The 27,427-nt window shown below is 44.8% G+C and overlaps 1 protein-coding gene across 1 annotated transcript in view; it reads right to left on the bottom strand.

The window, feature by feature from the left end:
• Positions 1 to 1,226: 1,226 nt before the first annotated feature.
• LOC134586290 (tyrosinase-like) overlaps positions 1,227 to 27,427 on the bottom strand; it is a 110,031-nt gene continuing 83,830 nt past the window's right edge. The window contains exons 3-4 of the mRNA XM_063441775.1: positions 21,457 to 21,598; positions 1,227 to 1,407 (exon numbers count right to left, since the gene is read on the bottom strand). Of these exons, the coding sequence (XP_063297845.1) occupies positions 1,227 to 1,407; positions 21,457 to 21,598 (323 nt within the window). The remainder of the gene's footprint in view (positions 1,408 to 21,456; positions 21,599 to 27,427) is intronic.

Here is a 27,427-nt window from a genome sequence, read left to right as displayed (position 1 = left end):
TAAGGGGTTAAGCCCCTGTATCCCCTTCTCAGCCCATATGGGCACACCACAGCCCCTGTCCCCCACTACAGCTGATGTGCCCCCTTGTCCCCTTGTGTTTCCCCTGTCTACAGCCCCTGTGTCCCTCTCCTCTACCGCCCCTGTGTCCCCCCTCTCCACCCCCTTATTTCCACACCTCCATATATCCTGTCTCCCCCCTCTACTGACCCTGTGTCCCACCCCTCTACACACCCTGTGACCCCCTTCTACATTCCCTGTCCCTCCTCTAGAGCCTCAGTGTCCCCCTTCCACATCCCCTGTCCCCCCTTCTACCTCCCGTTCCCCCTTCTACAGTCCCTGTCCCCCACTCTGCTGCCCCTGTCTTCAACCTCCACAGCCCCTGCCACCCCCTCTACATCCCCACACCTCAACCTGTGCCCCCTCTTCAGCCCCTGACCACCAGGTATAAGGTGGTCTCAACCCCCTCTCAGACCCTGCTCACATCCCATGGGGGCAGCAAAATGCATCTTCGTCTGTGTAGCCAAAAATTCTTGCACCGGCCCTGTATATAACCACTATAAACTGCTTTCAGAAATGTTTTCTTTCACATATATTGCAAACATTTATTCATAGAAAAGGCAGCATTTTGGTGTCCTTAACTGTAGACATTAAACACCACTCCCCACCTACATGAGACACCCCAAACTGAAAACACATCCTGATAGATTATGGAACACGTATGATGAAGAAAAATCCACTGCAAACAAAGGTTACGTTTAGAAAATTGTCAGTCTTTATTGAACATGTTGTACAATAAAGTTCGTAAGATTCCTTTATCATATAATTATCTCTGTCCCAAATTGGAACTCAATGTTACTTGGTAAAAGTGGGTATCTAGTTTACAATTTATTGTAGTACAATGAGTGTATCCTGATTGGCGGTGAGATCAGTATCTGTAAAGCGACTGTCTCCAGTATATGCATTGTGATTTGCCTTATCAAGCGTACAGTGCTGAACATTTTGGAGGCTGATTATATCTCTACACTTACATATATCTCATTATCATGTTTAGCGTTCAATTCTACACCACCCATAATTAATCATTTCTTCTTCCTGCACCAATGTGGGAGATTTTACCTTAACTTTAATTATTAAACTCAAACATTGTTCATTTTCAATTGTGTAACTTCCAATTTATTTGATTAGTTCCTAGTGTAAATGTCACATTGTTAGTTTTGCCTTTCTCCCTAGAAGCCATTGTAGCTGCTGAATATTATTCCATAATTGGCAAGACTTTGTAGATACTGTGGATGAGTGTTACATGGAAAGAAAGGGACCATGCATTCAGTCGGAGTGTGTCCCGGGCGTGTGTTGGGTGGATAGTCGCTTGGCCTGACATCATATTGTATTATGTATTTTTCAAATATCCTGTGAAAAGAAATGGAGAGGAAATGTCAGACAGAATATTAGTTAGAACCATTGCTTGCTCACTGTACGTCATGTTGATTTTATTTATAATATCCGCTCAGGGTCTAGATTTTATTTCCATATGCATGTGCTAACACACAGCTAAACTAACGAGGGAGATGATAATTATGATTATTTATATAGTGTCAACAGAGGCGGCTCTAGACTTTATGAGGCCTTAGGCGAAACACAAACATGAGGCCCCACTAACAAAAAAGTGTCGCATATACACATTGATGCACTGTCTACCTGTGTATGTGCCTGAGAGTGTGTCTGACAGAGAGTATCCTTGTGTGTGCGAATGTATGTCTCTGTGAGCATGTTTGCGTTTTTGTCTGAGACCCTATGTGTATGGGGTAGCTGATGGTGAGAGGGAGCGGGGGGTGTGATGGTAAGAGGGAGCGGGGGGTGTGATGGTGAGAGGGAGCGGGGGGTGTGATGGTGAGAGGGAGCAGGGGGGTGATGGTAATGTGAGCGGGAGCGGGGGTGATGGTAATGTGAGAGGGAGTAATGTGAGAGTGAGAGGAGGTAATGCGAGAGTGAGAGGGGGTAATGCGAGAGTGAGAGGGGGTAATGCGAGAGTGAGAGGGGGTAATGCGAGAGTGAGAGGGGGTAATGCGAGAGTGGGGGGCTAATGTGAGAGTGGGGGGCTAATGTGAGAGTGGGGGGCTAATGTGAGAGTGGGGGGCTAATGTGAGAGTGGGGTGGGGGGCTAATGTGAGAGTGGGGGGCTAATGTGAGAGTGGGGGGCTAATGTGAGAGTGGGGGGGTAATGTGAGAGTGGGGGGGGTAATGTGAGAGTGGGGGGGTAATGTGAGAGTGGGGGGTAATGTGAGAGTGGGGTGTAATGTGAGTGGGGGAGGCTGAGGGTGGTGACGGAGGGTTATGCTGAGGGTGGTGAGGGGCGATGCTGAGGGTGGTGATGCTGAGGGTGGTGGGTGGTGAGGCTGAGGGGGGTGAGGGGGGTGATGTTGAGGGTGGTGGTGGGTGGTGAAGCTGAGGGTGGTGAGGGGTAATGCTGAGGGTGGTGAGGGGCGATGTTGAGGGTGGTGAGGGGCGATGCTGAGGGTGGTGAGGGGCGATGCTGAGGGTGGTGATGCTGAGGGTGGTGGGTGGTGAGGCTGAGGGGGGTGAGGGGGTGATGTTGAGGGTGGTGGTGGGTGGTGAAGCTGAGGGTGGTGAGGGGTGATGCTGAGGGTGGTGGGAGGTGAGGCTGAGGGTGGCGGGGGTTTATGGGGGATGGTGAGGCTGAGGGTGGTGGGGGTGAGGCTGAGGGTGAAGGGGTAATGGTGAGGGTGGTGGGGGTGAGGCTGAGGGTGGGGAGGGGTGATGGTGGTGGGGGTGAAGCTGAGGGTGGTGGGGGGTGATGGTGGTGAGGCTGAGGGTGGTGATGGTGGGTGATGGTGGTGGGGTGAAGCTGAGGGTGGTGGGGGGTGATGGTGGTGAGGCTGAGGGTGGTGATGGTGGGTGATGGTGGTGGGGGTGAGGCTGAGGGTGGTGGGAGTGAGGGTGGGGAGGGGGTGAAGCTGAGGGTGGTGGGAGTGAGGGTGGGGAGAGGTGATGGTGGGGAGGGGTGATGGTGAGGGTGGTGGGGGGTGATGGTGGTGAGGCTGAGGGTGGTGATGGTGATGGTGGGTGATGGTGGTGGGGGTGAGGCTGAGGGTGGTGGGGGGTGATGGTGAGGGTGGTGGGGGGTGATGGTGAGGGTGGGGAGGGGTGATGGTGGTGGGGGTGAGGCTGAGGAGGGGTGATGGTGGTGGGGGTGAGGCTGAGGGTGGTGGGGGTGGGGGTGAATCTGAGGGTGATGGTGGTGGGGAGTGAGGCTGAGGGTGGTGGGGGGTGGTGGTGGTGGTGGGTGGTGAGGCTGAGGATGGTGGGGGGTGATGGTGGTGGGGGGTGAAGCTGAGGGTGGTGGGGGTGATGGTGGTGGTGGGGGTGAGGCTGAGGGTGGTGGGGGGTGAAGCTGAGGGTGGTGGGGGTGATGGTGGTGGTGGGGGGTGAGGCTGAGGGTGGTGGGGGTGATGGTGAGGGTGGGGAGGGGTGGTGGGGGTGAGGCTGAGGGTGGTGGGGGTGATGGTGGTGGGGGGTGATGGTGGTAGTGGGGGTGAGGCTGAGGGTGGTGGGGGTGAGCCTGAGGGGGGTGGGGGATGATGGGGAGGGAGAGCCTACCTTTCCCTGGTGGTCCAGTGGGCTCCCTTGTGGTCCGGTGGCCACTGCTCACGGTCTGCAGCTCCTCAGAGCTGCAGACTGTGTAATCTCGCGAGATTTCAGAGCGTTGCCGTGGTAACCCGCGGCAATGCTCTGATTGGCCAATTCTCGCGAGTCACATGGTCTGCAGCTCTGCACACTGCGGAGCTGCAGACCAGTGTCTGCGGTGGCTGGCCGGGCAGCCAGGAGGGGCCTCGCACCCGGCGGCATACCGGGCAAGCCGCCGGGCCCCCTCCTGGTGTCAGGTCCTCGGTCACTGACCGAGGACCTGACACACTCTGCCAACAGGCGGTTTAGGCGGCCGCGATGCCCCAGCCAGCGCGAGGCCTTAGGCGGCCGCCTAAACCGCCTAATTAGAGAGCCGCCTCTGAGTGTCAACATATGAGGGGAGTGGTAAGATTAGCATGCAGAGCATGAAGGTATTCAGCACATGTTTTTCAAATAATGTTCAAAAAACAAATGGTAACTTTAAATGTCTGCTATTGTTATAGCTTGTGTAGAAAAATGGTGAGTCTGAGATATTGCCAAAAAGGAGCAGTGTGACATAATTGTGATTACTGAGACTGGTGGGACGAAACATTTAATTGAGCTATTAATTTAAATAGTTATAGTTTATGTTATATAGACAGGATGGAAACAAATAGAAAGGGAGACGGGGCATGTCATTATTTTATTATTTATGATCAAATTCCAACAAATTCTGCAGCGCTGTACAATGAGGGGACTAGCAGACAAGTATTTGTAACCAAACAAGATGGACACACAGGTACAGAGGGGTTGAGGGCCCTGCTCAATGAGCTTACATGCTAGAGGGAGTGGGGTATAGTGACACAAAAGATAAGAATAGGGTAGGAAAGAAAGATTGCTAGTGTGGCGGGACCGCCACCTTTTCTGTGAATTGCCCTGTTTTATATCTGTGGATGTGCCCTCCTAGAATGTGTGTTCCCCTCTTTTTAATATTCCTTTTCTGTAACTTTGACCATAAAATCCTGCAATCTACCTTTTGATCACTTGGGGGCGCTCCAGCACACAGAGCCCCGTGCACCGGACCACCCCGATACCCCATTTAGAAACATAGAAACATAGAATGTGACGGCAGATAAGAACCATTCGGCCCATCTAGTCTGCCCAATTTTCTAAATACTTTCATTAGTCCCTGGCCTTATCTTATAGTTAGGATTGCCTTATGCCTATCCCACGCATGCTTAAACTCCTTTACTGTGTTAACCTCTACCACTTCAGCTGGAAGGCTATTCCATGCATCCACTACCCTCTCAAAGTAATACTTCCTGATATTATTTTTAAACCTTTGTCCCTCTAATTTAAGACTATGTCCTCTTGTTGTGGTAGTTTTTCTTCTTTTAAATATAGTCTCCTCCTTTACTGTGCTGGGGATGACCCAGCTGTCATGGTCCATATTGGTACCAATGACAAAGTCAGAGGAAAATGGAAGGTCCTAAAGAGTGAGTTCAGGGAACTAGGAAGTAAGCTAAAGAAAAGGACTTCCAAGGTAATATTTTCAGAAATATTACCTGTGCCACGCGCTACAGCAGAAAGGCAGCGGGAGATTAGAGCGGTCAATGCGTGGCTAAAGTCTTGGTGCAGGAAAGAGGGTTTTGGGTTTTTAGAGCACTGGGCCGATTTTGCGTTCGGGTGCAACCTGTATAGTCATGATGGATTGCACCTAAACGGAAGAGGGTCTGCTGTGCTGGGGTATAGGATGAAGGTTGGAGGAGATTTTAAACTAGTAGTAGGGGGGGAGGCTCAAAGCAATCAAGAAAATGGAGATAGGATGGAAAGAAGATGGGCTTTAGCTCAGAACAAAGGGGGTGGAGATGGGGGGAGGGGAAAGCTCAGAACAGAGGAGGTATGTAATATTGATTCACAAAAAGTACAAATGACTCATGGTAATATTAAATGTATGCTTACTAATGTAAGGAGCCTATATAACAAAATGGGGGAACTAGAGGCAATAGCATACACTAAACAATACGATATAATAGGCATAACAGAAACATGGTGGGATGAGACACATGACTGGGTAGTTAATTTAAATGGGTACACGTTATTTAGGAGGGATAGGAAAAACAAGAAGGGTGGTGGGGTATGTTTGTATGTCAGCCAGGAGTTCCAGGCATGTGGAGTGTGACGAGGAAAATGTGGAAGCTTTATGGGTAGATATCTGCTTGGGGCAAACAAAGGGAAATACGTTATTGGTTGGGATATGTTATAAACCACCAAATGTAAATATTAATGAGGAAGAACTGCTGTTAGAGCAAATTGGGAAAGCTGCAAATCGAGGGAACACGTTAATTATTAGAGATTTTAATTACCCGGACATAAATTGGGATAGAGGGACTAGTACTTCAGCTAGGGGAATCCGTTTTTTCAATGTGTTAAATGACACCTTTATGTCACAACTGGTACAAGCACCAACTAGAAAGGACGCTTGTCTGGATCTCGTTCTAACAAACAATGTTAATCTTTTAACCAACATTCAAGTAGGGGAGCATTTGGGAAATAGTGATCACAATATGGTAACTTTTGAAATAAACTCAAAAAAGCAAAAGCATGTGGGGTATATTAAAACGTATCATTTTAAAAAAGCCAATTTCAATAAGATTAGGGCAGCTCTACAACACATCGACTGGCATAAACGCCTTAGTGATAAAAACACTGAGGAAAAATGGAAACTATTCAAACAAATATTAGAAAGGTGCATTTCACAGTATGTACCATTGGGTAATAAATATAAAATAAACAAATTAAAACCAATGTGGCTTAGTGGAGAAGTAAAACAAGAGATTCAAAATAAAAAAGGGCTTTTAAAGCATTTAAATCGGACCAATCAGATGCATCCTATATAAGATATAAGGAAGCCAATAATACTTGCAAAAAGGCAATTAAAGTGGCTAAACTAGAAAATGAGAAATTGATAGCCAAAGAATGCAAAACCAACCCCAAACATTTTTTCAAGTACATTAATTCTAAAAAAACAAAAAATGAAAGTGTAGGTACACTGAAAACAGAGATGGGTCTGTTAGTCAATGAAGACCAGGAAAAGGCAGAAATGTTAAATAACTATTTTTCTTCGGTATATATTAATGAGGATCCTATGGCAAGAGATATGCATATGATTGCTGCAACAAACTTGCAGATAACTTGTGATTGGATAACTCGAGACAAGGTGCTACAGCTATTAAAGAAAATTTATGTAAATAAAGCTCCGGGGCCTGACGGTATCCACCCACGAGTACTTAAGGAGCTATGTGGGGAAATAAGTGAGCCTCTGTATTTAATTTTTCAAGATTCTTTTGTTTCAGGTATTGTACCGGAGGATTGGAGGAAGGCAGATGTTGTTCCTATATTTAAAAAGGGTTCAAAATCCTTGCCTGGAAATTATAGACCTGTGAGCTTAACTTCTGTGACTGGGAAATTATTTGAACGGCTATTAAGGGATAATATTCAGGAATTCATTGGGAAGAACTGTGTTATTAGCAATAATCAGCATGGTTTTATGAAACATAGGTCATGTCAAACTAACATAATTGCATTCCACGAAGAAGTAAGTAGAAATATAGATCAGGGTGTTGCAGTGGATGTGATCTACTTGGATTTTGCCAAGGCATTTGATACGGTTCCTCACAATAGGTTAGTCTTCCAACTAAAAGAAATTGGTCTAGATGAATATTCTTGTTCTTGGGTAGAACATTGGCTTAAGGATAGAGTACAGCGAGTTGTCATAAATGGTAAATTTTCAAGCTGGACAAAAGTGGTAAGTGGTGTCCCTCAGGGTTCTGTTTTGGGACCGCTTCTATTTAACATATTTATAAATGATCTTGAAATGGGCATTGAAAGCCATGTATCAGTGTTTGCAGATGACACAAAACTTTGTAAAGTAATAAAATGTGAGCAGGATATTGCCTTGCTGCAGAGGGATTTGGATAGATTGGGGGACTGGGCACTAAAATGGCAGATGAAATTTAACGTAGAAAAATGCAAAGTTATGCACTTCGGGGTTAAGAATGCACAAGCAATTTACACCCTAAATGGTAGTGAACTAGGGATAACCACACACGAGAAGGATTTGGGAATTGTTATAGACAACAAATTAGGTAGCAATATGCAATGTCAATCTGCCGTTGCTAAGGCCAGTAAGGTTTTGTCATGTATAAATAGGGGCATAAATTCTCGAGATAAAAATATAATGTTGCCTCTTTATAAATCGCTGGTAAGACCACACCTTGAATATGCTGTGCAATTTTGGGCACCTGTTCTAAAGAAGGATATCATGGCACTAGAAAAAGTGCAGAGACGAGCTACAAAATTGATAAAATGAATGGAGCATTTTAGTTATGAAGAAAGGTTAAAAAATTTAAATCTCTTCAGTTTGCAAAAACGCCGCCTTAGAGGGTATATAATAACATTATACAAATATATTCGGGGCCAGTACAAACCATTATCTGTAAATCTATTCATAAACAGGGCTATACATAGGACACGAGGTCACACATTTAGGCTGGAAGAAAGGAGATTTCATCTAAGGCAAAGAAAAGGTTTTTTTACAGTAAGAGCAATAAGGATGTGGAATTCTCTGCCTGAAGAGGTGGTTTTGTCAGAGTCACTACAGAGGTTTAACCCCTTAAGGACAGAGCTTCAGAAGCTTGTCTTTCACTTAATGACAACGGCATTTTTTGCATTTTTTGCTATTTGCGTTCAACTGCAATTTGCATTTTACTAATTTATTGCACCGACACATATTATATACCGTTTTTTAAAGGACAGAAAGGGCTTTAATTTGATGTAACACATGTATATATAAATGCTTATTTATTATAAAAAAAATACAGAAATATGCAAAAAAATGAATTTTTGTGTGTTTTTTTTACAGTTTTTGCAATAATAATGTGTACATAATTAGTGCAGGTTAAGGAAAGTAATTAAAAATAAATTCATTTAGTTGTTCTGAATTACAGAATATATAATGTGTCTGGGATTTTCAGTTTTTTTTGGTAGTTACAGGTCACAAAGCACAAGGAGTAAAATAAACTTTTTATGTGGAGCGATTTTAGAATTTGGTATGTTTGTCTTGTAAGCCTAATAGCCATAAAAGAAAACAAAATTGCCACACAAAAGTATATATTTATATAAAGTAGACACCACAGGCTATTTACCTAAGGTTGTTTTGACACTTTCTACGTAGCCATTTTACCGCCAACCTCTGCTAAATATTGGAGTAAAATTGTGTTTTTTGGGGGTTTTCGCACACAAACTTATAACAAAGAACTTCTCATGTGTATTTTGTAAAGTTGGTGTGTGCTATTCCTGTACAAAGTTTTATTATGTGTTCAGTTACTTCTGCTGAGTACAACGGTACCCCCATTGTATGTCTTTGGCACTATTTCGTGAAGCTACAGTGCCATATAGGAGACCTGTCCTTTTCAGTATTCACAGTAGAATTTTGAGAGACGGATTTAATGAGCCTATGCTTCCATTTGGGGTATTATAGTAGTTTGACTGTTCAAAAAAACCCCACAAAGGCCTACCATTTGTAAAAGTAGACACTCCAGGGTATCTCGTAAGGTGCATATTGTGCCTTAACATGCCCCCATTTTTTTACCATTACATGCCAAAGTATGTGGTAAAAAATAATTTTGTGCATATTTTACATACGGATTGCATTTTTGCTGGGCATTTTGTATATTTCATGTGTGCCACTAAGTTCAAACCCCCCAAATTATGTTCAGCTAAGTCTTCTGAGTAAAAGGACACCCCCATTGTATGTCTATGGCACTATTTCGTGAAGCTACAGTGCCATACAGGAGACCTGTCCTTTTCAGTATTCACAGTAGAATTTTGAGAGACGGATTTAATGAGCCTATGCTTCCATTTGGGGTATTATAACAGTTTTACTGTTCAAAACACCCCACAAAGGCCTACCATTTGTAAAAGAAGACACTCCAGGGTATCTCATAAGGTGCATATTGTGCCTTAACATGCCCCCATTTTTTTACCATTACATGCCAAAGTATGTGGTAAAAAATAATTTTGTGCATTTTTTACATACGGATTGCATTTTTGCTGGGCATTTTGTATATTTCATGTGTGCCACTAAGTTCAAACCCCCCAAATTATGCTCAGCTAAGTCTTCTGAGTAAAAGGACACCCCCATTGTATGTCTATGGCACTATTTTGTGAAGCTACAGTGCCATATAGGAGACCAAGCCATATCAGTTTTGACCGAACTTTGAATTTTGACGCCGGGCCTATGTGCAATTTCCAAGCATCTTTGCAGGTTTTAAATTCAAACTACCCCACAAAGGCCTACCATTTCTTAAAGTAGACACCCCAGGGTATTTCAAAAGGCATATTTTGAACCTTAGCGTGGGATCATTTTTCCGCTAGCGTGTACCAGGTGTAGTGGTAATAAGCGTTTTTTCTGCCTTTTTGACACACAAAGTGAGTTTGCACAGTATATTTTGCAAACCTTATGTGTACTACCACTGTATAATACTTCATATGTTGCTCAGCTATGTCTGCTGAGTACAAAAATACCCCCGTATGTACCTTTGCCAGGTATATGTGGACATCGGAGGGGCACATTTGGGACAGAGCCATTCCATTTTTTTTCAAATTTTGAATTTTTACGCTGTGCCCATGTCCCATTTTAGAGTATTTTACCAGGCTATATAATCCAAATACCCCATAAAGCCATACCATTTCTTAAAGAAGACATCCCAGGGTATTTCAAAAGGCATATTTTGAACCTTAGCGTGGGATCATTTTTCCGCTAGCTTGTACCAGGTGTAGTGGTAATAAGCGTTTTTTCTGCCTTTTTGACACACAAAGTGAGTTTGCACAGTATATTTTGCAAACCTTATGTGTACTACCACTGTATAATACTTCATATGTTGCTCAGCTATGTCTGCTGAGTACAAAAATACCCCCGTATGTACCTTTGCCAGGTATATGTGGACATCGGAGGGGCACATTTGGGACACAGCCATTCCATTTTTTTTCAAACTTTACATTTTTACGCTGTGCCCATGTCCCATTTTAGAGTATTTTACCAGGCTATATAAACCAAATACCCCATAAAGCCATACCATTTCTTAAAGAAGACATCCCAGGGTATTTCAAAAGGCATATTTTGAACCTTAGCGTGGGATCATTTTTCCGCTAGCTTGTACCAGGTGTAGTGGTAATGAGCGTTATTAAATGTATTTTTTTACTTTTTAAAACTTTTTTTACTTTTTAAAACTATTTTTTAAACTTTTGTTTTGATTATTCATTTTTTTAAAGTTTCCTAAACTTTCGTAAAACTTTTTTTTACAGATTTAACATTTTTCTAAGCTTTTTTTTTACGTTAACCCCTAACTAGCAGTAAGCAGCACTAACAGTAAATTCCCCATTTTCCCATAACTCCCACCCACCCCAGCTAGCAAAATATTTAATTATACAATATTTAAATTAGTTAATTAAATAAATTTAACCCCTGAGGGTTAAAAAATAAATAAAAGTTAATCGTCAGGGGTTAAAAAAAAAATTAGAACAGTATAATACTGTGATCTGTATTTTGATCACTGTAGGCAGTGATCGACTGGCAGGGAAGGGGTTAATTTTTATTTGGACTGGGTAAAGGGTTTATTTTTTTAAATTTTTTACTTAAATGTTATTAAAACTTTTTTTTTAACTTAATTTTTTAACTTTTTAAAGCGTATTTTTAAACTTTTTTTAACGTTAACCCCTAGTTAGCGTAATACTAAATCCCCCAATTCCCCACTAACTTCCACCCTCCCCAGCTAGCTAAATTTATAATTTTAAAATATTTAAATTAATTAATTAAATAAATTGAACCCCTGAGGGTTAAAAAAAAAAAGAATTAACCCTCAGGGGTTAAAAAAAAAATCAGATCTTAGTAAAATGTAATCCCTGCCAATTGATCACTGTAGTCAGTGATCAATTGGCAGGGAAGGGGTTAATTTTTTATTAAAATGGGTAAAGGGGGGGTGAAGGGGGGTGGGATTTTAATTTTACTTTATTTTTTTAACACCAGGGGGCAGGATCACTGAAGATCCGGCTCCCTGCACTTCACACAGAACCAGGAAGTGCAGGGAGGCGGAGGTGAGTATAGAGAGCACATGTGCCCGCTCTGGCATGCTGTCAGAGCGGGCACATGTACTCTGACAGCCCGATCCGGTGCTCCCGGTCTGCCTCTAATGCAGAGGCAGACCGGAGCACCATTAACCCCGCGATCGCCGCGATTGCGGCGATCTGGGGTTAATTTTAACGGGTGACAGACGAGGTCCGTCACTCGTCATTAACGCATTCCCCTGAGTGACGGACCTCGTCCGTCACTCGTCGTTAAGGGGTTAAATTGCGATTGGATAAATACTTGCAAAAACATAACATACAGGGATACAATTTCTAATTAGTGGGGTAATAGCTGCTTGATCCAAGGAGACATCTGACTGCTATTTTGGGGTCAAGAAGGAATTTTTCCTAGTTTGTTGCAAAATTGGAAGCGCTTCAGACTGGGTTTTTTGCCTTCTTTTGGATCAACAGCAAAAGCATATGTGAGGAAGGCTGAACTTGATGGACGCAAGTCTCTTTTCAGCTATGTAACTATGTAACTGTGTTGATTCCCTTTATGTATTTAAATGTTTCTATCATATCCCCCCTGTCTCGTCTTTCCTCCAAGCTATACATGTTAAGATCCTTTAACCTTTCCTGGTAAGCAGTGGCGTACACATGACCCATGGGGCCCCGGTGCGAAAATTGATCCGTGGGCCCCCCCCCCAACCCCCCGCGCTTACTCTGGTGGGCCGGGGCCGCAACACATTGCGGCGGGCACCTGGTCGCAGGGGTTGCAGGGCTGCGAATCCTGCGACCGCGGTATGTACGCCAGTGCATGCAGATGCACACACACTTAAAGGACCACTACAGACACCCAGATCACATCAACTCAATGAAGTGGTCTGGGTGTCAGGTCCCTCTAGTTTTAACCCTGCAGTTGAAAACATAGCAGTTTCAGAGAAACTGCTATGTTTCACTGAGGGTTAATCCAGCCTCTATTGGCTGTCTCACTGACAGCCGCTAGAGGCGCTTCCGCGATTCTAAGACACTGAACGTCCATAGAAAAGCATTGAGTAATGCTTTCCTATGGGCGGTTTGAATGCGTGCGCGGCTCTTGACGCGCATGCGCATTCGGAGCTGAGAGGCGGAGGGATCCCCTGCAACAAGGGAGTCCGGCGCTGGAGAAAGGTAAGTGCTGAAGACACACACACACTCACGAACAGACGCATACACACTAGCTAACAGACACACACATTTACTGACAGTGACACACTCAGCGACAGACATACATACACACTCACTTACAAAACATACACTCTCACTGACAAACACACACTCACTAACAGACATCAAACAGACTCAATAACACACACACAAACACACTCAGTAACATACACACACAGTAACATACTCACTGACACTAGCAGTCACACACTCAACAGACACACTCACTCACTGACACTAGCAGACACACACACACTCACACTAGCACTCACACTCACACTAACACACACAAACACACTCAGTAACAGACACACACAGTAACACACTCACTGACACTCACTAGCAGTCACACACTCAACAGACACACTCACTCACTGACACTAGCAGACACACACACACTCACACTAGCACTCACACTAACACACACACAAGCACACTCAGTAACAGACACACACAGTAACACTCACTGACACTCACTAGCAGTCACAAACACTCTAAAACACTCACACACACACTCACACACACTCACACTAACACACACACACACTTTTTTTTTTTTTTATTTAATCCCCCCAGCCTCCTTACCTTTTGGAGTGCTGAGGGGTTCCCTGGGGTCCAGTGGTGCTGCTGGGCTCCTGGGGGGGCCGGTCACCCGGCGGGCAGTCAGGCTGGCGGGCGCGCGAGGGAGCACTCTCCCCTGAGTGCTTCCTCTTCAGCTCCCTCGCGCGCCGCGTACTGATACCGGCGCCGGACGATGACGTCATCTTCCGGCTCCGGTATCAGTGCGGTGCGCGAGGGAGCTGAAAAGGAAGCACTTAGGGGAGAATGCTCCCTCGCGTGCCCGCAGGACCGGCCGTGGGGTGACAGCAGGGCCAGCCTCGGGGGGCCCGGAGGTGGCCGGCTCTAGGGCCCCCGAGGAGAAGAGGCTGGCCAAGTGGCTACATACCGGGTCGCAGGGGCGGCCTGGCCCCCTGGTGGGCCGGGCCCGGTCGCAGCCGCGACCCCTGCGACCCCGGTATGTACGCCACTGCTGGTAAGTTTTATCCTGACCCATGAACCAGTTTAGTAGCCCTTCTCTGAACTCTCTCTAAGGTATCAATATCCTTCTGAAGATATGGTCTCCAGTACTGCGTACAATACTCCAAGTGAGGTCTCACCAGTGTTCTGTACAATGGCATGAGCACTTCCCTCTTTCTACTGCTAATACCTCTCCCTATACAACCAAGCATTCTGCTAGCATTTCCTGCTGCTCTATTACATTGTCTGCCTACCTTTAAGTCATCAGAAATAATCACCCCTAAATCCCTTTCCTCGGATGTTGAGGTTAGGAGTCTATCAAATATTCTGTACTCTGCCCTTGGGTTTTTACGTCCAAGATGCATTATTTTGCACTTATCCACATTAAATGTCAGTTGCCACAACTCTGACCATTTTTCCAGTTTACTTAAATCATTTGCCATTTGGCTTATCCCTCCTGGAACATCAACCCTGTTACATATCGTAGTATCATCAGCAAAAAGACATACCTTACCATCAAGACCTTCTGCAATATCACTAATAAAAATATGAAAGAGAATGGGTCCAAGTACAGATCCCTGAGGTACTCCACTGGTGACAAGCCCAAGCTTCGAATATACTCCATTGACTACAACCTTCTGTTGCCTGCCACTCAGCCACTGCCTTACCCATTCAACAATATTGGAATCCAAACTCAAAGATTGCAGTTTATTGATAAGCCTTCTATGTGCAACAGTGTCAAAAGCCTTACTGAAATCTAGGTAAGCAATGTCTACTGCACCACCCTGATCTATAATTTTAGTTACACAATCAAAAAAATCAATAAGATTAGTTTGGCATGATCTCCCTGAAGTAAACCCATGTTGTCTCTGATCTTGAAATACACATGTCCCGGAGTGGGGCTGATAACACTCTATGCTGTATTACAGGAGCCATTTCCATAAAATGTGACTTTGCATTTATATACTCATTTATCCAGTGATCTTGTGCTAAACATACTACAACATATTGCCCTTTTTGTTTTTCCTTTTTGTTCAGATATGCCTCATAAAATATTGAATGTGGACCAAAGGGTACACTCATACCCATAGGCAATTATTATACCACTCAAGGGCAAAAGCTTCAGAAAGTGTAGTGCAGTGTGACAGTGTGACAGTGAACATATTACACTATCAGACTTCACTTGTTGGCCCACTTTTATTGTTTCATATAATCATGGACATCTAAGGCTCTACTCCCACCTCCTCAGATTGTGGTTTTGCATGTTTGCGAAAGCTGTGCGATTTGGGCATAGCAAGTGTGTGGGAGGGGGGAAGACTCTGAGTGGCATGTGGCTAGGAGTAGTGCATGTTTGATTTGTCCATGGTTTGGTTGTTTGAGAGAGTATGCTGTTGTTTGCCATCTCCTGTTTACCTATCAGCAAGGATGAGTAATTGTGAGTGGTCTGATGTCGGAGCAATTGTTCTGCACCTTGGGAGGGTGCATGTCACAGTCAGCACTCCAGCAGCACCACTGAGTGCTGGGATCATGCGTTATCTGCCTATCATCTGCACCAACCTCAGTGCACCCAATCACAGCAATAAGGGGATTCGGGGGCCATCAGGAACATATTTTGATCTGCCTGCCAGCCTACGCAGCTGAGACACCCACTCGGGTGCGGTGCTCCAGGCAAATGTCTGATTCATCTAATGGTTGTGCTGGCTCTTCAAAAGTAGCAGAAAAAAATCAGGAAGTTTGAATTAGATGCATCTTTGGATTTACTCGAGATGAAGTCATTGTTAGTAGGGGTACTGATAACGGATAAAGGTGCAGCAGAGATTTGGAATCAATAAAGTTCGTCAAAAATAATGAATCTGTTCAAGAAGAATGGAAGCAAATTCAAGTTGGTAGCTAATCAGAAACATTGGGTTTACAGAGGACTTTTTTTTAATATTGAAAGGATAATAGTATATTTAAAGGATTGAAAACTCCCGTTATGGATGAAGTAAGAATCTAAGGTAAAGAGTGAGGCAGTAGAGAGTTGAAGGTGAGGCTACAGGAGGTTAAGAACTTGTCATTTATAAACTTTATAACTTCAGGGGCGTGGCCTGGCTACTCACGAGACTGGACGCGTGAGAGATCAGCTCCGTCGGGGGTAACCGAAAAACAGCGATTAAAATAGCATACCCGAAAAAGAGACCCACACACACCAGCACTGGTGAGCTCTGCACCGACCATGTCACAACGCATGGCGAAAAAAACGAAAATCCGACCGGCGGAACTGCAAATCGCGGCACTCACACCACCGCGAGGTAAGCCTCAAAATGGCGCCGAAGGCCCTAACTCCCCTACAGCTTACTCCGAATGGAGTGACAGCACCTCAACATCTTTGGATCCCACAATGCCGGCCTCAGAGACAGCCATGCAAAGAATGATGCAAGACCTACAGAATAACTTGCAGGCTGAATTTTCTAAACTGGCCAGAGATGTCCGCATGGACATTAAAGCGATATGCGAGCGCACTTCTGAAGAAATAATCGCTGCACACAATAACCTGGCCTCAGGATATGAAGCATTTGACACCAGATTGAACGCACTTGCAGCAAAAGTAGCGGATCATGAAGACCGCGACAGACGAAACAATGTCCGCCTGCGCGGTATACCGGAAGAAATTAAACCCACTGAGCTCCAAGACTACGCCACAGAACTTTTCAAGGCTTTGTGTCCAGATCTCAAGGAGGAAGAATTGCATCTAGACAGAATACACCGCCTACCGCGCCCTAAGTTTCTGGCTTCCACCGCTACACGAGACGTGCTGACGCAGTCTCGCCCGCCGACCGATGGAGCCAGTAGGAGGAGCGGCGCGGAGGAGGAGACAGAGGCGAGGGACATCGCCACTGCCACAGGTAAGTGACTGAAGTGGTTTTCACCCCTTCAGTAACTGGGGATTGGGGGGTGGGAGGGAGAGGGACCCTCCAGTGCCAGGAAAACGGATTGTTTTCCTGGCACTGGAGTTTCCCTTTAAAGATAAAGACAGAGTCAGGAATAGCCAAGGTCAGGGAGATTGAAATACAGATAAATGGAATAACAATACAGGGTCAGAATACCAGAAATACGCAAGCACAGAAACAAGCCAGGTCGGGATACCAGAAATACATGGTCAAAAGCAAGCCGAGGTCAATATCAGGATAACTTTCTATGAGCACTAACGTTTATTAGGGCAGAAACCATGCTAAGGCAAGGAATAAGGGCACACATTAGCATTATATAGGCTAACAATGTGTCAGAATAAATCAAATAAACGTATTACCGGGCCTTAGAATGGCTGGAATTTACCTAGATAGATTAGCCAGTAAGAAGCTGAGGTTAGGGACACAGACAGAAGCCTAAACTAATAAACAAAGTCAAAAGGTCAAGTACACCAAATAGGGATAGTCAGGAACAAGCCAAGATAAAATAACCAGAAGAGTAGTGGAGACCACATCAGGTCACTGATAACAAGCAGGTTTGGGTTTAAATAAACCTAAAACGCTCCAACATTCCTGACTAGTCAAAAAGCGTCCTTTGACCCCAAAACGTGCATGTGCATCGATACCTTGATCATGCATGCACATTTGCATCAGGATTCACCTTATTGGGGGTGGCGCTATAAGATATTGTGGTACTGCAGTGACTGTTTCCTTCTGGCAATGTGGCCACACTGATCGGGTGCAGTCACATTGCGGTGCCGATCGTGCACCATTGCGCAATGTTTCTGTTTGGTCCACGTCATCTCTGCGACTCCAAAATGATTGATCATGGAGTTGCCTGGATGACATGGTCACTTTAAGGGCAAGTGTGACGTCATGAGATTTGAATCTACAAAATATGGACCATTCAAATGAGCATGTCTAACATAATGCAAGGAAGAGGATTTCGACCTATACAAATCAGCAGAGGGAGTCGTTTGCCATGCTGAATGTTAGTATTCTATGTTCAGGCCACAAGGCCATCTGGAGCATTTATCAACTTTATAACAATAAGTGAATAACATTTCTGTAACGGAACTGCTGGCACCCCAACCGGGCACCTTCTGCTGACAGACGCTCCTAGTGCTTTTCGAGGACACCAAGCACTCTGCCCGACACCATAACCACTGCAGACAAACCGCCACAGCTTGGTTGGGGTCTCACCGTCTCCACCCACTCTGGACCCAAGACCAGGATCCAGCTTCCAGTAGGTGGACCTCTCCGAATTCCAGAGAGCAGGAACAAGCTCTTAGCAGAGCTTAGTGATTATACCCTGGGGAGTATAGTGACTATAGCAATCCCCAGATTGTAGTTCTCCAATCCCCCAAACATGAGCCGAAACTTCTGATGATTTGACTCCAATGAGCATTTATTACTCCTTATATACAAGTTTTCAGGCCAGAGGCACACCCCCTGAAACTGGTGGTAAACTGTGTCAAAAGGGACACAAGCCAATGGGAACACTAATTAACATAATAACACTCCCACATACACAATGATATCCCTCCTCTCCATCCTGGAGATAATTGGCTTAAGGCACTGCAGTAAACTCAATTATCTCTAGGTACAGAAAATATCTAAATTTTACACTAACAGCAGAAATACATAAAATACATAAAAATACATAATTCTTATTATATTACACAGAACCCCCACATTTAACCTATCCCCAGATAGCTTGGATCTGAGCACCCAATATAGGTGAACAGTGCTCAGATCCCATGAACAGAGTAAATTTGCCATGGGGTAAAGCATAGCAAGGGCTGTTGAAAGACCAAGAGGGACAAAAGCAGTCAGTTCCAACTGGTTTGGCAGTGTGCCTCCCTGCTGGAGAACAATAGACAGGAAACGAGGGAGGGGTAGAGACACACCTTCCCATGTATTCAAATGGGCAGAAACAGTCTTTAGAAGCCAATAAGCCCCAAATAGCAATACACCCCAGGGCCATAGTCATGAGGAAGGAGGCTGGCAATCAGGCTCCTCCAACAAAGGATAGCTTGTCACCTAACAATCCAGTGACAAAAGGCATTTCGTCACAATTTATTTTTTTGTAAATCTTTCTTTTATTATGGCACATGAGTTATGGGGTACAGAATAGAGAAAGGAGGCATTGTGGGGTAACACAGATTAATAATAACAAGAAGGTATGCGGTGCCCTCCGAAGAAGGATTGCCATATTTTTTGTGTTTTAAAACGTCATAAAGATACAAGCTTGGTAACTGTAGTGAATAAAAAGAATAAATGATGCTTAACAATATTAATGAAGCGATGAGCTAGCTTGCGACTGTCGTCCCTCAAACATAGGGATTTGAAGTCATGGGTTGTATACAGAGGTTTATAAGTGTGCCACTCTATGTGGGTAAAGTAAACCCAAGGTAATAACGAGTAGGAGCTAGCTAATAGCACACATCTAGGCTGGAAGAGAAGTATATCTTGCGTCAGTAAGGCTAGCGTGACATGCGGGTTAGGGCACAGAATAGTGTCGATAAGTATGTTGTGGCGTGTGCTTATGTAGTGTAGGAGTAGTCAATTAGACAGTAATGTTTTAAGTGCGATTCTGACCTTAGGGCCTGGATGCATAAGTGGCGTTGTGGGCAGGCTACCATATAGTGACCATGAACATAGTTAACTCAGTACGAAATGGTCGGCTTGCTGCTTGACAATTATGCAGGCTAAGTAGGCTGTAAGTGGTCAGGTCCCAGGTCAGGTGTGCATCTCTAGGTCGTAATATAAATGGTAAGGCATAAAGACACAGTATGTTTACAACATTGTAAGGGTAATAGCTAAATGCAGAGCATTAAACATAAGTATGGCATATATATTGACTAAATGCGATCACTGGACAATACCATGAAGCCGCGTGGTATGTGTGTCTGCGGGTGGAAGTCCATTAGGGTCAGGTCCCCGAGAGTCAATGGTAGTGCGCGGTATAAACCGTGCTGCCAGTCCCAGAGGTTGGTTTAGCCTATGCCGCTGCTGGGTAGGGCCAGTAGGGTGAGGTATACAGACCCCTCGTCTTGGAAACTTCTCAAGGCTGCAGCGTGGTGCGGGTTGATGACGGCCGCCTTCCGGCCCCAGGTCTTCACAAAGGCCTGCACCTGCGTTCCACCGACTCGGTTGCTCATAGAGGCCGGGTCGACCCGTCGTCGGGTGCCGTGCGAGGCCTGGGTGTTCAGCCGCCGCCAGCGGCGGGCAGGCCTCCGGCGGTGTGGATGGTGCTTCGGAGTTTGACTCCCTGCGTCCTTCAACCTGGCATGGTATTGTGGGCGGCCCACGGTAGTGGCCTCCAGTGAATGTTGGAAGCGTTGGGTGATCCGTCTTGGCAGTTTAGTACCGCATCTCTGCCGCTGTGCGTGCAGCTTTGGGCCCTTAGGTAGGCCTCTGGATCTGGCTAGGTGCTTGTGAACCGGATTTCGTTGCCCGGTCCAGGGTAGGGACGCCGCCCTATCCGGGCTTGTTTTACCCTTCTTGTGTTCGGAGCCCGCAGTTGTCAGGGGTGTGCCCGCAGGGTTAGGCCATACAGCGTTATCCGTGTCCTGCACCCTCTCCGAAATCCGAGCCCAAAAAGCATCAAGGATTTTGTCCAGTTTAGTCAACGTGTTGCTTGTTAGGTCGCCACCTGCATCTGTGCCTGCCGACTGGCGCGTGGCATCCGCCATTTTGGAGTCAGGGACTCCTGATGTGTGCAGCCTCTGGGACGAGAGTGTCCACGGTGAGTATGCTGTTGTTGCCGGGATAACCCCCACTGGCGGGGGGGAGGGAGGAAGGCTAGTGGATGGTGCCCCGCAGAGTTCATGTCGGTATCCAGGGTTGGGTGATCGGCTGTCTCACCCTTTCCCATAGCTCCGTTCAGGCCAGTCGTTTTTGCGGTAGGCCCCAGCTTTGCAGTCAGCGTTCACGATGGCTCAGCGTTTCAAAAGTGGTCTCTTTTTGTTCTCCCTTGCATCCCCTTCGTGAATATTGTGTTTTTAGTCGATTTTGTATCTGGGGAGCAGCGATTATTTCGAGGTAAGTAGAGTTTCAGGCGAGAGCTTGTGCTGCACGCGTCTGTTCAGCTCCACAGCCAGGCTCCGCCCCCGTCACAATTTATTTTACAAGTTTCTTTAGACACCAGAAAAGCACCCTTTGGGCTCTTCTACATTAAGCTGTGTGTGTTTAAAAGTATCGTCTCTGCTGAATTATGCAGCCTCATAAATAGAGTAACTGCACACTAGTCAATTTATGTCTTAGACAATCTTATCTCTTACACCCGTTCAATCCAAATTCTTAGACCAGTGTTTCCCAACCCAGTCCTCAAGGCACACCTACCAGTCCAGGATTTAAGGATTACCTAGTTTTGTCTAAGGTGTTTTTAGAAAAAAAAGAAAAAACACCTTAGACAAAACTGGGTAATCCTTAAATCCTGGACTGGTAGGTGTGCCTTGAGGACTGGGTTGGGAAACACTGTCTTAGACAATCCTGGCTTGGCCCATATTTCTCTGACATGTTCAGTACATACTTGTCTATGAAACAGTGATGCATCAAAAATGCTGGATCGTTAGCGGAGATCGGAACTCTACTCATGATCCCTCCAAGATAGACGTGCCACAGATTGTGCAATGATACCAGAGATGTTACACCATCACGAGGAGACCTGAAGCCTAAAAACAAAGAAGAAGCATGGTCAGTATTTCATATTATAACATTTTTTTTAGATAGTTTGGTGGAGGACGCAATGTTTATGTGATTGTGAGAGTATGACTGTCGTCTTAACAGATGTTGACAGACCAAATTCTATCCAGGGATAGACCTAATTCTTCCAGGGACATATTGAATCCTAACAAATAGCAAACACACGGACACCAGTGGAAAGAATATAATAACAAAAACTTAGCTGATAGGTACACTGCTTCCCAGGGTTATCTCCCAGCTGATAACCGTATAACAGAACTGTGTAATTGATGGGCTATTTTGGGTATCTGCTAGTATACCTATAATAGAGGACAAAACATAGTGCAAATATTGCTACAAAACTATTTTAAAACTTTCAGTGGTTGGTATGCACTCACATATTCCAGAAAGATTAAGCGTGTTATGGGTGCCTCCCCTCGATGGAAATGGGTTTTTTTTCCTTTTGATTTTCCCTCCTCAAGTGATAGCCAATAGGGGATCCAGGTCAGCCAAAGGTTCCAAAGAAACAGCAACCAAACGGAATACTCCAAAGGCAATTTATTCACTTACAAAGATTTTAAGAGGGTGTACAAAATTAAAATAAAATTAAAATAAAATGATAAAAACAATATAAATAAAAGATGCTGGTCCTACGCGTTTCGTCCTTATACAAACAGGACTTCCTCAGGGACCTCTTTCAATGATCATCCAATAACAGGTACATAAAATAAAAACAGCACCCTAACAAGCTAACAATAAAAACATCTTATATAGGGCTAGTCCCTTCCAGTCATTGGTGGAATAGTGGGTGTCCTCTCATCTTCCAGCTCTGATTCGTCCACCTTTTCCTTCTCTCAGGTGTATCCTATTCTCTCAGAGTGCTCCTAATCTCAGCTCATTATCTGTATAAAAGACACCTGTCCACAGAAGCACTCAATTAGTTTCCAAACTCTCCACCATGGCCAAGATCAAAGAGCTGTCCAAGGATGTCAGGGACAAGATTGTAGACCTACACAAGGCTGGAATGGGCTACAAGACCATCGCCAAGCAGCTTGGTGAGAAGGTGACAACAGTTGGTGCGATTATTCAGTCTCCCTCGTCCTGGTGTTCCATGCAAGATTTCGCCTTGTGGAGTTTCAATGAGAACGGTGAGGAATCAGCCCAGAACTTGTTGATGATCTCAAGGCAGCTGGGACCATAGTCACCAAGAAAACAATTGGTAACACCATGAAGGACTGAAATTCTACTGCGCCTGCAAGATCACCCTGCTCAAGAAAGCACATGTACAGGCCCGTCTGAAGTTTATCAATGAACATCTGAATGATTCAGAGAGAAGGTGAAAGTGGTCAGATGAGATCAAAATCAAGGTCTTTGGCATCAACTCAACTCGCCGTGTTTGGAAGAGGAGGTATGCTGCCTATGACCCCAAGAACACCATCCCCACAGCATAACATGGAGGTTTAACATTATGCTTTGGGGGTGTTTTTCTGCTAAGTGGACAGGACCACTGCACAACATCAAAGGGACAATGGACGGGGCCATGTACCATCAAATCTTGGGTGAGAACCTCCTTCCCTTAGCCAGGGCATTAAAAATGGGTCATGGATGGGTATTCAAACATGACAATGACCCAAAACACACAGCCAAGGCAACAAAGGAGTGGCTCAAGAAGAAGCACATTAAGGTTCTGGAGTGGCCATAGAAAATGTGTTGGAAAACATATTAAGACTTTTAAGAACTGCAATAACGATGAGGAATTCCCTATTAAAGAACTTATAACTTGCCACTCAAACAACGTAATATATTTATTGGAATGTCCTTGCGGTTTAAAATATGTGGGACGCACTAAACGGAATTTACACACTAGGATTGAGGAATAGTGATGTACCGAACTGTCCGCCGGCGAACAGTTCCCGGCGAACTTAGCGTGTTCGCGTTCGCCGCCGCGGGCGAACACATGGGCGGTTCGATCCGCCCCCTATTCGTCATCATTGGGCAAACTTTGACCCTGTGCCTCTCGGTCAGCAGACACATTCCAGCCAATCAGCAGCACTCCCTCCCTTCCACACCCTCCAACCTCCCTCCCAGCATCCATTTTCGATTCATTCTGAAGCTGCATGCTTAGTGAGAGGAGGGAAAGTTTAGCTGCTGCTGATTAGATAGGGAAATTGATAGCTAGGCTAGGGTATTCAGTGTCCACTACAATCCTGAAGGACTCATCTGATCTCTGCTGTAAGGACAGCACCCCAAAAAGCCCTTTTTAGGGTTATAATATCTGGCTGCTTTTTTTTTCCCTGTGTAATGTAATTGCAGGTGCCTGCCTGCCAGCTTCTGTGTGAGGTTCACATTGGATACTGTGCCTACTTGCCCAGTGCCACCACTCATATCTGTTTTAACAATTGGTTAAGCTTTAGATTTAAAATAAATAATTTGTTTTCACTGTAATAGAAGAGCAGTTGCCTGCCTGCCAGCTTCTGTGTCAGGTTGGATGCCTTGCCCATTTGCACAGTCAGTGCCACCACTCATATCTGTTTTAACAATTGGTTAAGCTTTAGATTTAAAATAAATAATTTGTTTTCACTGTAATAGAAGAGCAGTTGCCTGCCTGCCAGCTTCTGTGTCAGGTTGGATGCCTTGCCCATTTGCACAGTCAGTGCCACCACTCATATCTGTTTTAACAATAGCTTAAGCTTTAGATTTTAAAGAAATCATTTTTTTTCACTGTAATAGAAGAGCAGTTGCCTGCCTGCCAGCTTCTGTGTCAGGTTGGATGCCTTGCCCATTTGCACAGTCAGTGCCACCACTCTTATCTGTTTTAACAATAGCTTAAGCTTTAGATTTTAAAGAAATCATTTTTTTTCACTGTAATAGAAGAGCAGTTGCCTGCCTGCCAGCTTCTGTGTCAGGTTGGATGCCTTGCCCATTTGCACAGTCAGTGCCACCACTCATATCTGTTTTAACAATAGCTTAAGCTTTAGATTTTAAAGAAATCATTTTTTTTCACTGTAATAGAAGAGCAGTTGCCTGCCTGCCAGCTTCTGTGTCAGGTTGGATGCCTTGCCCATTTGCACAGTCAGTGCCACCACTCATATCTGTTTTAACAATAGCTTAAGCTTTAGATTTTAAAGAAATCATTTTTTTCACTGTAATAGAAGAGCAGTTGCCTGCCTGCCAGCTTCTGTGTCAGGTTGGATGCCTTGCCCATTTGCACAGTCAGTGCCACCACTCAAATCTGTTTTAACAAAAGCTTAAGCTTTAGATTTTAAAGAAATCTTTTTTTTTCACTGTAATAGAAGATCAGTTAGTTGTCTGCAAGCGTCTGGGTGTCAGGCCTACTTCAGCGTGTGCTCTGCAGACCTGTGCCAGCGTGCTTTGACAGTTGCCAATCATATCTGGTGTCTCTTTAGCGTGCTTTTACAAAGAAAAAAGGTTTCCGGTGTAAGCTAATAGCAGCCAGTCAGTGTCCTTCAAGCGGCTCTGTCAGGCCTTCCTTCAGCGTGTGCCCTGCACAACCCTGCCAGCGTACTTTGACAATTGCCACTCATATCTGGTGTCTCTATAGCGTGCTTTACAAAGAAAAAAGGTTTCCAGTGTAAGCTAATAGCAGCCAGTCAGTGTCCTTCAAGCGGCTCTGTCAGGCCTTCCTTCAGCATGTGCCCTGCACAACCCTGCCAGCGTACTTTGACAATTGCCACTCATATCTGGTGTCTCTATAGCATGCTTTTTCAAAGAAAAAAGGTTTCCTGTGTAAGCTAATAGCAGCCAGTCAGTGTCCTTCAAGCGGCTCTGTCAGGCCTTCCTTCAGCGTGTGCCCTGCACAACCCTGCCAGCGTACTTTGACAGTTGCCACTCATATCTGGTGTCTCTATAGCGTGCTTTTACAACCAAAATTTTGTTTCCACTGTAATAGAAGAGCAGTTGCCTGCTTGCCAGCTTCTGTGTGAGGTTCACAGTGGATACTGTGCCCTCTTGCCCAGTGCCACCACTCATATCTGTTTTACAATAGCTTAAGCTTTAGATTTAAAAGAAATAATTTTTCTGTAATAGAAGAGCAGTTAGTTGTCTGCAAGCGTCTGGGTGTCAGGCCTACTTCAGCGTGTGCTCTGTAGACCTGTTCCAGCGTGCTTTGACAGTTGCCAATCATATTTGGTGTCTCTTTAGCGTGCTTTTACAAAGAAAGTTTCTAGTGTAAGCTAATAGCAGCCAGTCAGTGTCCTTCAAGCGGCTCTGTCAGTCCTTCCTTCAGCGTGTGCTCTCCAGAACTGTTCCAGTGCACATTACCAATCATATCTGGTGTCTCTATAGCGTGCTTTTAAAACCAAAATTAGTTTTTCACTGTTATAGATTGAATAGCAGTTACTTGTCTTCAAGCGGGTGTGTCAGGCCTACAGTGTGTGCTCTGCAGAACTGTTCCAGTGCACATTGCCAATCATATCTGGTGTCTCTATAGCGTGCTTTTAAAACCAACATTTGTTTTTCACTGTTATAGATTGAATAGCAGTTACATGTCTTCAAGCGGGTGTCTCAGGCCTACAGTGTGTGCTCTGCAGAACTGTTCCAGTGCACATTGCCAATCATATCTGGTGTCTCTATAGCGTGCTTTTAAAACCAAAATTTTTTTTTCACTGTTATAGATTGAATAGCAGTTACTTGTCTTCAAGCGGGTGTCTCAGGCCTACAGTGTGTGCTCTGCAGAACTGTTCCAGTGCACATTGCCAATCATATCTGGTGTCTCTATAGCGTGCTTTTAAAACCAAAATTTGTTTTTCACTGTTATAGATTGAATAGCAGTTACTTGTCTTCAAGCGGGTGTGTCAGGCCTACAGTGTGTGCTCTGCAGAACTGTTCCAGTGCACATTGCCAATCATATCTGGTGTCTCTATAGCGTGCTTTTAAAACCAAAATTTGTTTTTCACTGTTATAGATTGAATAGCAGTTACTTGTCTTCAAGCGGGTGTCTCAGGCCTACAGTGTGTGCTCTGCAGAACTGTTCCAGTGCACATTGCCAATCATATCTGGTGTCTCTATAGCGTGCTTTTAAAACCAATTTTTTTTTTTCACTGTTATAGATTGAATAGCAGTTACTTGTCTTCAAGCGGGTGTCTCAGGCCTACAGTGTGTGCTCTGCAGAACTGTTCCAGTGCACATTGCCAATCATATCTGGTGTCTCTATAGCGTGCTTTTAAAACCAAAATTAGTTTTTCACTGTTATAGATTGAATAGCAGTTACTTGTCTTCAAGCGGGTGTCTCAGGCCTACAGTGTGTGCTCTGCAGAACTGTTCCAGTGCACATTGCCAATCATATCTGGTGTCTCTATAGCGTGCTGTTAAAACCAAAATTTGTTTTTCACTGTTATAGATTGAATAGCAGTTACTTGTCTTCAAGCGGGTGTCTCAGGCCTACAGTGTGTGCTCTGCAGAACTGTTCCAGTGCACATTGCCAATCATATCTGGTGTCTCTATAGCGTGCTTTTAAAACCAAAAAAAAATTTTCACTGTTATAGATTGAATAGCAGTTACTTGTCTTCAAGCGGGTGTCTCAGGCCTACAGTGTGTGCTCTGCAGAACTGTTCCAGTGCACATTGCCAATCATATCTGGTGTCTCTATAGCGTGCTTTTAAAACCAAAATTTGTTTTTCACTGTTATAGATTGAATAGCAGTTACTTGTCTTCAAGCGGGTGTCTCAGGCCTACAGTGTGTGCTCTGCAAAACTGTTCCAGTGCACATTGCCAATCATATCTGGTGTCTCTATAGCGTGCTTTTAAAACCAAAATTAGTTTTTCACTGTTATAGATTGAATAGCAGTTACTTGTCTTCA

Source organism: Pelobates fuscus, chromosome 1 (genome assembly GCF_036172605.1).
Source record: "Pelobates fuscus isolate aPelFus1 chromosome 1, aPelFus1.pri, whole genome shotgun sequence".
Lineage (NCBI taxonomy): Eukaryota > Metazoa > Chordata > Amphibia > Anura > Pelobatidae > Pelobates > Pelobates fuscus.
This window is presented reverse-complemented; position numbering and strand designations above follow the sequence as displayed.